The sequence below is a fragment of the Lipophrys pholis genome (assembly GCF_963383615.2).
Source record: "Lipophrys pholis genome assembly, chromosome: 22".
Taxonomy (NCBI): Eukaryota; Metazoa; Chordata; class Actinopteri; order Blenniiformes; family Blenniidae; genus Lipophrys; species Lipophrys pholis.
The window spans coordinates 11,356,326-11,368,911 of record NC_137644.1 but is presented as its reverse complement, the minus strand read 5'-3'; the positions used below and the strand labels follow the sequence as shown (position 1 = coordinate 11,368,911).

General features: G+C 46.0%; 1 protein-coding gene across 23 annotated transcripts in view; it reads right to left on the bottom strand.

Moving 5' to 3' along the window:
- Positions 1-12,586, bottom strand: part of sox5 (SRY-box transcription factor 5) — a 259,914-nt gene that overhangs the window by 34,122 nt on the left and 213,206 nt on the right. For all 23 annotated transcript variants that reach the window (XM_080491527.1, XM_080491534.1, XM_080491539.1 and 20 more), the window contains 2 exons: positions 9,110-9,282; positions 7,826-7,894 (listed from right to left, as the gene is read on the bottom strand). In XM_080491527.1, the coding sequence (XP_080347653.1) occupies positions 7,826-7,894; positions 9,110-9,282 (242 nt within the window). The remainder of the gene's footprint in view (positions 1-7,825; positions 7,895-9,109; positions 9,283-12,586) is intronic.

The window sequence follows — 12,586 nt, the reverse complement described above, 5'->3', positions numbered from 1 at the left end:
GCTGCGCGCAGTGAGTTTGTTCTGTAACCTGCGGCTTTTTCCCTCCTCGAGTCGCTCTCGCAAAACCACGTTAGAAAAAAAATCAAATAAACATTTCTATCTGAGATAACATTTGGCTGCGCGTGGACTCTTTACATTTTAGCACGAGGTGAGAAATGTGACACTTATATGATAAAAAAATAAATGGTTCAGAGGTTTTTAATTAAAATATGCATTGCAACCTAACATGTCTACTGCCTTTCGCTGCAGGTGATAAATATTGAGAAGCTCTTTGTGGGCTAACCATAAAGAATATTTAAGAGGATCTAAACATGGACCGGCTAATTTTCATCTCTGCCAATCACGCTTGATTATCTCTATGCTTTATATGTGAAAAATAATTAGCAAACAACTAAACCTCATGTTAAAAAATGGCAAAAAAAAACAACCTAAAATTGTGAAGAAACTTTAGAGGTTCTTATATGGCATACTTCATGCATAATTTTTATAAGCTGCACTATATTCTGCTTCAAGGTTAAATATGTTCTTGCGGCTCTACACTAAATTTTATGTGATGAAAAGTGGCAAAAATGTCTCTTTCGATTGTAAATGTTGCAACGACTTTCTCCCAATAAGTTAAGAAGACTAAATGAAGATCAAAATTGATTTAAAGAGTTAAAAAGCGGCTTAAGCAGATAAGTGTATTTCAGTGTGTTTTGACTGGACATGTAAGTGAATGGGGGGGGGGCATAATTCTTGCGCATTCCTTCGTATTTACATTCCTCTGCATTCACTCCGCTTAATCTAATATTTCTCCTGATACTGAATACACAGCGATGCCGTACCTTAAAGTGAATTACCCACTGTGTGTCAGCCTTGTGATCACAATGTAAACTTTGAAACCGAGAAGAAAAGCGAGTGAGAGACAGAGAGAAAGAGGGAGTGTGCGCTATCGCAAATCAGAGAATAGGAATCAGAGACAAAGAGATGAATTGACAGAGGGAGAAGAAAAAAGCCAGCGCGAGAGAAAGTAAAGGGGCGATGAGGAAAGTTAGAGCGGGGCCAGATCTATCAGACAATCTCCAGATCCCACATAAAGGAAAAGGCACATCTGAAACAGCAGGCGCTTTGGGGAATAATGCACTCCTCAGCGTCTCTTTCACATCAGGCCCAAAGCGAACATGAAAACCGACAATACACACACACAGACAAAAACATCACACTGCCGCTGCTGCCGCTGCTACTGTAGGCTGCTGACGTGGAGAATAAGGCGCTCCGCTTTTTCATCTCCAAACCCCTCCTTTCACATCCCAAAAAGGAAACCTGAAGCAAATACAAAAACTGGAACTCATCTGAAAAATTCCTCTAATCAGTGATAACTGAATGCAAAACAAAGCAAAATACTCTGAGCGGGGTAAAAAACACACGCACACGCACCCGCACACACACTCTATATATATATAAAGAACGAGTGTGAAACTTTTTTTCCTGAGAACTTTCGCAGGGGCAAAGAGGCCGGACAGGGAGGGATTCACCCTGGCGAGACAACTTCTCAGGAAATAAACAGCAGACAGAAAGAACAGAATGAAGGAGAGAGGGAGAAGGAGTGAGAGGAGGCGAGATGGAGACGGGAGCAAGAGTTGGATAATTGGCAGCGAGTCGAGGCTGCGTTCACCACGCGCCAGGCGGCACAGCTTGAACTTAAAGCGCCGCTGCGGCATAATGAAGATGTGGCCGCTAATTAACATATGGGGTGCGAAACAGGTTGGTTGGCACGCGGCGCGCTAAAAACTCCAAGGTAAAGTTATTATTGGGGAGTAATTAGCTCTATGAAGTTAATGCGCCGAACAATAGCTGCCAGCGCCGCACAATATGGCTCGCATCTGAGCGCGCGAAAAAATAGCCCCCGCTAAAGTGCGAGTCCCACAGCTAAAATCTGTTGGCGACCATATGCTCCGGCAATTAATGCAAGACCTGGATGACCTATTGCTGAAGAGGGGACGAGCGAGCGACAGAACCAATAATTAATTTGGAGAGGAGAGAGAAAGGCAAGAACAGACATGGCGGGCTTTTAATATTAGTCCATTAACTTTCTGGGGACGGGGGCTATTAGGGCCTGCGTGCCGCGCATGTAGGGGGCGGTGAATTGACTGTGCACAGGTATGTCTGTATGTGTGAAAACATGCGAGGGGAAAGACTGATTGTGGTCCGGTTTGACATGCAGACATGTATTCCCAGGGAAAACACAAATTACACGGGCTGTGGTGTAATGGGGGTGATTAAACAATTACACAGGCAATTGGTTAGCTGCTCCTATGCAAAGAATACAGAGGTACTGCTGTGTAGAGGTAGGCAGTGTGTGTGTGTGTGTGTGTGTGTGTGTGTGTGTGTGTGTGTGTGTGTGTGTGTGTGTGTGTGTGTGTGTGTGTGTGTGTGTGTGTGTGTGTGTGTGTGTGTGTGACAATGAAGGAAAAGTTTCAACTTGTTTTTCTTTTTTTATGATTGGATGAAAAGTCGGCACACAGAGGCTGTACTTGTGACTGCATAAGGTATTACATTTGAAGGGCCGTGTGTCTGTGATTGAGTTACCAACATAGGATAGCCTTAATAGAGAGCTTGTTAGCTGCTGTCGCCAGAGATTCTGGCCCCTCTTAAACCAGTCAAAGCATCAGGTGGCTTTACTCATTTTCACCCCACTCCCCCCCATCCCCCCTTCTTTTTTTGATTCGGTCTGCTTTGCGGGCTGCGACCTATAGCAACGGTGATTCTTGATGAGATGAAAGACAGCACACGGAGGTAGCACAACGGGGGCACACACACTTGTCAGTCTGCGTGTGTGTGTGTGTGTGTGTGTGTTTTGGTTGGGTGAGTTTTGATTCATTAGGCAGGACACACTCGTGTGCCCTCATCCCTCTGTTTCAATATACATTGTGCGAGCGTGTGCGCCGCGTCTTCCCGCTATTCTATGAAAATGCGTGCGCGCTCTCAAGGTAAGCCCTGAGCCGCTCGGCAGGTGAGCTCCTTTCATCCCTGTCGCGCTTCCCCGCGCGGCAGCAGCAGTCGTCCCCGGCAACACCGGGGGGAGCCTCAGAGACAAGTCGTTTAATTAGAACGAGACAAGACGAGAGGGAAAGTAAAAGGAAGTTTGAGAAAATGTGCTCACCTCTCCACGCTTAACAAGAAGGCCCTTAGCAGGGGGTAGGAGTGTCTGTGTGTGTGTGTGTGTGTGTGTGTGTGTGTGGTTTTGTGTATACCCACATGTCTTCATGTTGGAATTCTTATGAGAACAAGATGGATTATACCCGTTTGTTCACGCGATTCATGTTCAGGCGCAAGATTAAAAGCTAGATCAGAGTGATAAGAGCAAAAGCACAACATAAATTACCAGTGCAATGCAGAAATGTTGAAAGCAAAGCTTCTCTAAGTTGCCAGTATTGAATCTACATCATCCCATGAGGATGATCTTATGACTGGCGACATCCTTCGCCAATGGTAAACTGGGATTGGATCTAGTCCCTCGAGACCCAAAGTTGGATAGAAAATGGATGCATGATGAGCTTTTCCTCCTCAAAAAAACAACAAAAAAAAACAAAAAAAACCCACCAAGTTTTGGATATATTTCAGTGTGTGAAAAGGCTCTACCACTACAGAATACACAGACAGAAACTAATGAAATGTGGTTCCTGCTTACAGGAGTGCACACGTTTCAGGATGATCATTGGACAGGACCAATCCTCTATAGGGAGGCCTCAAAAACAGACGATCAGCAGACCTGTTGATCAATTTATTACAACTGTTTGTTGCTCAGAAACATTCTGCTAATGTGGCGATGTTGCTTTGAGCGTACTTGAATTTGCACGCAAATAAATAAGCGTCGATCGAGGAAAGATTGTGGATAAACTGTTAGTAAAGGTTAAATTGAAAAAACTCTGATTAAAGTATTGATCTAAGCTTTGAATAGAAACACCTGCAGTCAGTAAACCAATGCGTGTAGCTGGGGGGGGGGGGGGGGGGGGGGGGGGTAAAATTAATGGCTCCTAAGTGATGCTAATCATGGATCATTTCAGGTAGAATCAATTAGTCAGAGTGAGAACGCAGCCAATCGCTGACTTCTGAGCGCTAATGAGTATCCCCACAATTGAAGCTGCTATCAGCATGTGTGTGCTCCTCGTACTGTATGTCATTAGCTTATGCTGCTGTTTAGCCCCCCCACCCCCACCACCACCACCACCACCACCACCCATCTCTGCAAATGAACTTTTCGCGCCCGCGCCACTTTCCAGTGTGCTGTTGGCCTAAATTGTGAACGCTAACACGCATAGCACTAGCTTGATTGGGGTTTCAGGGTGAGGAAAAAAAAAAAATAAATAAAAATGAAATAGGAAACCGGACACGAGGACAATAAATAATTTGTCCTCCTTTCATGAGGGATGTGTGTCACTCTCTTTTTCATGAGCTTGATTATTCGTTTCATTTCATCACCTCTTCCAAGTGGACGGTTTGAAAGCATTCTTCACAGGCCTTTGGGGGTTTGGGCCCTAACAAAGCCAAGGACGCAGACACACACACACACACACACACACACACACACACACACACACACACACACACACACACACACACACACACACACACACACACACACACACACACACACACACACACACACACGAAAGGACAGCTGAACTCAGCCTCGTTAGGGGGAAACGCAATCACAAGGGGCTTATCATACAGACAGAAAACACACACACACACACACCCCAACACACTGAACCTGGTGCCCTCTCCCTGGCAGGCCAATTGTATTGTGGGATTGTTGCGGACAATCTCTTCATGAATGATTAAGCAGTGTATTTCTCGACCAAGTCTTTGATGATGAGTGTGTGTTTGATCATCAGGGAGTGTGCAGCAGCTCTCTGCAAACGCTCGCGATACGTGCGCGCGCGAGTGCGCGAAGGCGTGGTTTTTGTATTTTTTCCCGTGTTTGCGCGTGCTTTGATGTGTTGCGATATATATGAACGTTTGCGCGCCTTTTTCTCTCTCTCTCTCTCTTTTTTTTTTCTTCTTCCCCTCCCTGTGCTCCTGCGATGAGCCCCTGTTGATTGTGTCCCTCTCTTAACGAGGCTGCCTACAGCTGCCCCTGCTTGTGAGAAACTATTGTTGGGCCCGTTCAATGGAGAGACGCTTGTTTGGGAAAAGGTTGCAAAGTCATGGGAAAAGAGAGCTTTGTCTCGGCGGGGTCGTGAGGGAGTGAATCATGAGCGGACGTGTTTATAGCTTAACACACACAGCTGCGGCGGGACCCACAAGCACACACACACACACACACCACACACACCACACACACACACACACACACACACACACACACACACACACACACACACACACACATGCGAAGGGACGAGCGCGTCGAGGAGGCACAGAGAAATCCTCAGAAACAAACACGGGCTCCCCTTTTTTGTCGGTGGGACCAAAAATGCGAACAATTCAGAATATAACTCGCACAAAAGCAAATAAACACAGCTGCTTTTGCGCTTAGGGCACACACACACACACACACACACACACACACACACACACACACACACACACACACACACACACACACACACACACACCACACACACACACACACGTCTTTGCGTGATAAGAGACCTTGTGATAGCATGTGTGTGAGACGTGTGTCTGTGTGTGTGTGTGTGTGTGTGTGTGTGTGTGTGTGTGTGTGTGTATGTGTGTGTGTGTGTGTGTGTGTGTGTGTGTGTGTGTGTGTGTGTGTGTGTGTTCCTTCTTGGACAGGGTGTCTCTTCATGATACAAAGCCCGGCTTTCTCAGCTTAAAATTCAGTGTCATCTGCCTTTACAAAGGCCTGGGCTATTCGTTCCAAGCCACCTGGACCAAAATAGAGGCTCCAGTGTCGCACCGAAAAGTACAATACTTCCATTTTTAAGTGTTTCATATATTCCCACCCATTTTCTCAAGCTGAAGACACAGGCCCGCATTCAGGAGGGCTGAATCGCTGCGCAGGCTTTTTCAGCTCCGTCGTAGTTTTAAGCACGCTTTTACACTCCTCGGCACCAGCCGAGCCAAATTGAAAGTCAATACAGTTTCTGTCAAATTCCGAGTGAAAGAAGCACTTGCAAGATGACAGAAACCAAACAGGAGAGTTAAAAGAAGAATTGTCTCCTTCAAAGACAGTCGACATCACGTAAGACACACTTACTTCTTATGACACTGCAGTCTCTAAGAGAGACGGGAATGTGGGGATTGTAGAATAACTGTGTCACTTCATCCAAAAGGAAAAGTCTCAATGCTGAGCTAAAGGTTAAAAGCTAGACTTCATCCATCCTGTTGGCACTTATGTGTTTTCTGTCAGACTTTTACCCCAAACTAACACGACCAGATGAGCTCCCCCTGGATCCCACGTCCTCCTTCAGAGAAGCCACAGACTGTGAGAATATGTTGTTGTTTTTGTAGTTGTGTCAGCGCTGTGTCTACCAGCCGCACCAGCGCTACATGTGGCGCGGTGATGCATCATCGTCTGCTTTGAACTGATCTTGACCACTTTTTTTCTGTCTCGTTTTCGTCATGTTTTTAAAAGGAAATCCTTACCGTCGGATAATAAAATCAATAAGTGCACCATAAAAGTGGCAAATTAAATTAACTGCTCACTGTTGAGCCTGCTGAACTCGTATGTCTCCTCCTACATGTTGTGCAGTTAGAGCCTGCACTACGAGGACTATATTACCCACAGCCGACAGAGCTGGGCAAAAAAAAAGGCATTTTCTCACTCTGTCCTGTTAATGGGAACACTTTAGAAGATCTCAAGTGGTCCCGTTCAATTCTGTTGGGGGATTTTATAAGATTGTTAGGGGGACTTGAAAAATCTGTGGAAACTCCTTCCTATTTTTAGCATTTTTACACGCTCCACTTGCACTTCAATTTGACTGCATCGATCTTATTGCGCAGTACAGAAACTACAGCAGGAATCTCTTTAGAATGAGAATCATGTCTTATTGAGACTGCCGGTATAAATAAGCGGTAACAGTAATAATACAAAGGGAGTGTTTGTTCCTTTCGTCAACAACAGGACCATAAATGTTTGTGTAGGAAGCTGAATGTTAACAGCATATCCTGTCTGTGTTCAGGTGAAAGGAAAGATCATGTCAGATTGATGCTAATGCCTGTCCTGACTGTTTAAGTCTGTTTACGTTGTGCGTCGTCATCACTCCAGGACAGAAATATACGCTCTGTCTTGGTGGCCTTATTTGTGCCTGTTTGTTAGATTGTGGTTGCAGTGTTGCACTTTTTTTAGGGGGTGTAATGTGACCTGCTTCCAAGCCTTGGTATTTTTTTTTATTTATTTTTTTTTGAGTGTGGAACATTTAAAAAGGTTAACCACATTTTCTTCTGTTTTGTTTTGAGTTTTCGTCCTGATCCCTTCTTGGATACCGAGTTGCCTGAGCCTGGCTTTGCTGTTTGCAGACAGTCCAATCTACTGCTCTGTCTGTGGAAACACCTCAACAATCACTCACAGGCACAATGGAATAAACATCTGAAAAGTGGTTTCAACTCAACAGCTTGCCGTGCAAACTTTGATTTATATAATAAAGGCTTAAAACTACTGATTGTTCCAACTTTAAGTGATTACACATGTGTTCGCGTGTGTCTGTGTGTTGGAGGAGGAGGGGCTACCCCTATAAGTCAGTGCTGAATCAGGCTCTGAATGCTGATGGCCGAGCAAAGAAAAAGAAAAAAGAAAACTACGAACAGTCGCAATCACATAATTGCCTCACACACTCACATGTAGATGGACACACATGCACACACAACCTGGCCTCACCTGGATTTGTTGCTGCAGGAGGTTGATTTTGTGTTGCTGCTGCAGAAGCTGCTGCTGTTGCCGGGCAATCTGAGGACAGAGCGCACAACACACTTACACAGTGCACATACAGTATATGCACATGTGTGTGTGTGTGTGTGTATGCACATGTTGGTGGTGGTGGGGTGTGCGGGTCCCGAGGGAGATGCGACACATCTGCAGGTCTCCGAGGCCCCAGTTGCACGACAGAGGGTCGATGCCCCGCTATGAAATATTAAAGAGCTCGTCTAATCTGAACTCAACAGTGACACACTTTCTGACATGTACACAGGCATCGCGGAGTGACTGTTAATAGTCACTATTTATTTCTATATGTCGGCAAAGTGGCTCTTGATAAGTAACGCACCCTTCGGAATGTGTCTTTTCTTTTCTTTTAGCTGACAGTTTTCTCACCTATACATATTTTTGTGAAGTTTACTTTGGTAAATTATCATTTCTGCTTTCGTTCCCACTGATTTTGGAAGCAGCTCAAGCAAAATGGCTGAACTGTAATTAACTTTCAAACACAAACTCCACTCCATGAGCAGAAAGGAGACACGGGAGTGTGGAGGAGTCTCATACGGTACATTCTCATCCTGTCAGACTCATTCAGCGAGCGCAGGTGCCAATCCAGCCAAGGGCACTGTAAGGCATTGTGTTTGTCACAGGTGATTTGTCCTTACAGCTATATTTCTGTTTGCCCCTTGTTTTGTAAACCCATCCCTTCCAGAGGGGGAAAAGGACAAAAAAAAAGAAAAGAAAGGGAACCCTTCTCAATGCAAATACCTGCCAGACTCTCGCCTGGGAGCTCGAAGTGTGTGTGTGTGTGTGCCAGTAAGTGTGTAAGTGTGTGTCTCTCCTACATCCGCTCCAACGCTATATACCCTCAGCTGATTCCTGTGCAATGTCCCTGTGTTCACGCTGCCAAAGGCGCATGTACCTGGCTGCTTCCACACTATATGAGATGTGTGTAACAAAGAGAGAGCAGAGGATGGAGAAACCCTGTGTGGTTTTGCTGCATTTTAAAGTCAATCCTTTGTTTTAAACCTTGGAAATCTGTGCGACCATTTCTGATGTTTATGCACGAGTGTTTTTTTTATCATTAACATTTGCCATTAAGAAAAACCCCAAAAAACTACAGATATATTTCAAAATGTGTGGACTCAGACCAGACGTTATCACTTGTTAGGCTGGATATTTCTGTCTTTTTTCCCCCCACACATCATTTCCAAATGAGGCCCCTTTACATGCAGCGAGCTCCTGTACCTGGTCTTGCTGCTGCTTGGCCAGCTCCATCTGCTGCCTCTGCTTCTCCATCTGTGAGGCGGCCAGCTTCTTCTGCTCCTCGTGGGCCGCCAGGAGCTGCTCCCTCAGGCTGCTCAACTGGCCGATCATGCCCATGAGCTGGCGCTCTTTCTCAGCCAGGCTGTCTGGAGTACCTGCAGAGCAAGAGCAGAGGGGGGAACAGAGGTCAGAGGTGACATGGTAGTCCTTTGAAGAAAGAGGAAAGACGGGGCTAGGGTTACACTGTGAAGCTTTTTGATTGGACCACCATAAAAAAAAAAAAGCCTGTTCTTTTAAACTGGAAACAGCACAGATGCTCAAAGAATATGTATTTAGATCTGTATCATTAGTTTCTCTGTTTCTTTAACAATAGATGACCACTCAAGAAGTTGGTGAATAATGCCTTAAGCTAAGCTCCTGACTTCAATTTATAACTTGTTTCAAGTAAGATATGAAATTGCAGTTTTTCTGCACACATTCGATACCATGCGTATTTCACAATGTTGTCATTCATTATCAGCTTGTCCGATCGTATATTGCACAGAAGCTTAGGAGGGAGACCCAATCATCGTCCAAATTGCAAATTTTGTGAGACATCTGATGCATGCTGAAAAGAGGTTAATACACCCGACGATCCCGAGGCCATGAGGATCACGGTGGTGGAGTCAGAGGTCAGAGGCATGAAGGAGAGAGACGAAAGAGGAAGGAACAATAAAACAGAGTAAAGCTATCCGTGGCTTGTTGGTCCACTTAATATACGACTGGTTAGGGGCTTGGAACAGTAGGAGGGGGGCATGTTAGCGGAAGATGGGTAAAAGCGTGTTTGTTTCGCCGCAGAGTTGTAAAACCAGATGTTGACTCATTTTCCTAGGCACAGAGGGCCAGCGGCGATTAATCAAGTCACATCCATAACCGCCTTTATGGCCTTTTTGAAATAAATAAGAAATAATAAAAAAAACTCTGGCCATGGAAGTGTTTGTAAGCACAGCTAAATGTGGTGGAAAAGCAAATGTAAAATCTCTGACAGATTTAGGCGTTGAGCAAAGTCAATTAAACTTCAGCCAAGTTTGAAAAATCTACATTTTCTGACAGAAACCTGGAGCAGAACAATTTGTTTTTATTTGTGCTGAATTAGAGGTAGATTTGGAGACGGTTTTTTGTTTGAATTCACTTATGAGAGAGAGAGAGAGAGAGAGAGAGAGAGAGAGAGAGAGAGAGAGAGAGAGAAAGAGGGAGTAGAGGTAAAAAAAATAAGAGTGAAAGAGAGAAGGAGAGTGTGTCTGGTCTGTGTTTACCCTGCAGTCAGCCAACCTCCTGCTCACATTTAGCATGGCCTGACCTTTGACTCCCTGGATCCTGACATACCAGCTTCATTACACACACACACACACACACACACACACACACACACACACACACACACACACACACACACACACACACACACACACACACACACACACACAACACGCTTCCACACAAGGCCTAAATCATTCAACAGGATGTAGTTAGAGAGAGGCGCACTGAGGCACAATCAGCGCGAGTGTGTGTGCACATGTCTGGTCATATGTACTGATGTCTGCCTACATGCCTTTGTTGTGTGTGTGTGTGTGTGTGTGTGTGTGTGTGTGTGTGTGTGTGTGTGTGTGTGTGTGTGTGTGTCTGTGGACGTGCATGTGTGGAACAGCACAATCCCTCATTGTTCTTCAGCTGCTACCTTTAACAGGGCCACATTCCTGGGCCAGTCAAACCAGATGAGGAGGAAAGAAAAGAGGGAGAAAGAGTAGGAAACGGGGAAGAAAAGAAAGGGAGACTCAGCGGGGGACGATTGGGTTGGGTGGGGGGTCAGGAGAAGGGACGAACAGAGCGAAGGCGAGGAGCCGCGGCTGCGCTGACCTGCCCTTTGACCGCTCGGGAAGGTGAGAGCTATCCATTTGTCCTCCCTGTTGGTAGCTCGCCACCTCACCCACCCACCCACCCACCCGCCTCCTCCTCCTCCTGCTCCCTAACTTCCCCCCTCACTCCATCCATCCGCCAACAATGAACAATAAAGGCAACTGTCGGGAGCACTGGCCACTGGAAAAATAAACACGCCGCTGTCCTAACTCACAGACCCACCTTTGTAGAGCCAGAAAGAGTATGTGTGTGTATGTGTGTGTGTGTCTGTATAGCCTAAGTTGACCAAGACAAGAAAGAGCCCTGTGTTAAAAGCGTTAGTCTGTTTCAAGGGGGGTGGGCGTGGAGGAAGAGAGCAAAAAGAACGAAAAAAGAGGGGGGGGGGTCGGCGGCAAAGGTGAAACGGTGGATCAAAGGAGCCTTTTTGTAGGTGGTTTCTTCATGGAGTTCCTCCACAGATGAAAACACAGTCAAATTGGAAAATTGCTTCTGTTTGTTACAGCACGGGCGTGCATGTTGAGGTTGAAGGACGTTCCTTCAACCAGCAGCCGAGATAGATAAGTGTGAAGAAAAAAAAAAAAAAAAAAAAGAGAGAAAAGAAAACCTTTCTATTCTTTATCTACAAGCTGTTGTCAAACCCCTCTCAGCTGTGGATCTTTTATCAGTAAACCGGGATATTTGCACAGGAGTTGGAATCCAAGAAAACAACAGGCTTACTAACAGAGTTGAGATTTTTGAAGCTCTCTTGCTTGGGCAACAAGAACCCCCCCCCGCCCCGCCCCCCCACCCACCCACCCCCGTTTAGACTTTGAGAATTTCTGTGGCCGTCCCATAAATCAGCTCGCGTCGGCTTGTTTCCTCGGCAGCTGCGAGGCAGGCAGGTGGATCGATAACTGGTTTCCTCCATTGGTTCAAACACATTCCTCCTTAGGCAGATTGCAGCGGCCCCTGCTTACCTACAGGAAAAAAAAAAAAACCCTCCCGTACAACCGACTCTCTTTCTTTATCGCTCACGCGCACGCACGTGCACACTTGCACGGGGTAATTAACCAATTTGTAACAATGTAATACTTGTCACTGTGTTGGCGGCGCTAATTAATGACCCCGGCTGCACTGATAACTCCTCCTGGGTGTGTGTGTGTGTGTGTGTGTGTGTGTGTGTGTGTGTGTGTGTGTGTGTGTGTGTGTGTGTGTGTGTGTGAAAAACGCAGGATTGGATAGGAAGGATAGCGGAGAAGGATGAGGGGAAGACGGTGGAGGTTTGATGAGAAAGTGTGTTTTGGCTGCTTCCTTCCTGGGTTGCCAAAGCAAATCATGTGATCCGTATGTTTGATTTGGCACCGGTTTTACGCCCGTCATTACACAAACTGAGCAGTCGGGGGTTAAAGGCAGTGCCCGGGGGGGCCAAAGTGGCGACCCTTCGACTGGTGGGGTCCGAATCAGCAAACGTCTGGTTAACAAGCTCGATGTCTCCGGCAAGCGGGGACGAGAGGCTTGGAACGCGAATGCACACAAACCATGCATGGACCAAAAAGAGCCTTCAGGAATGCAATGACATACGAT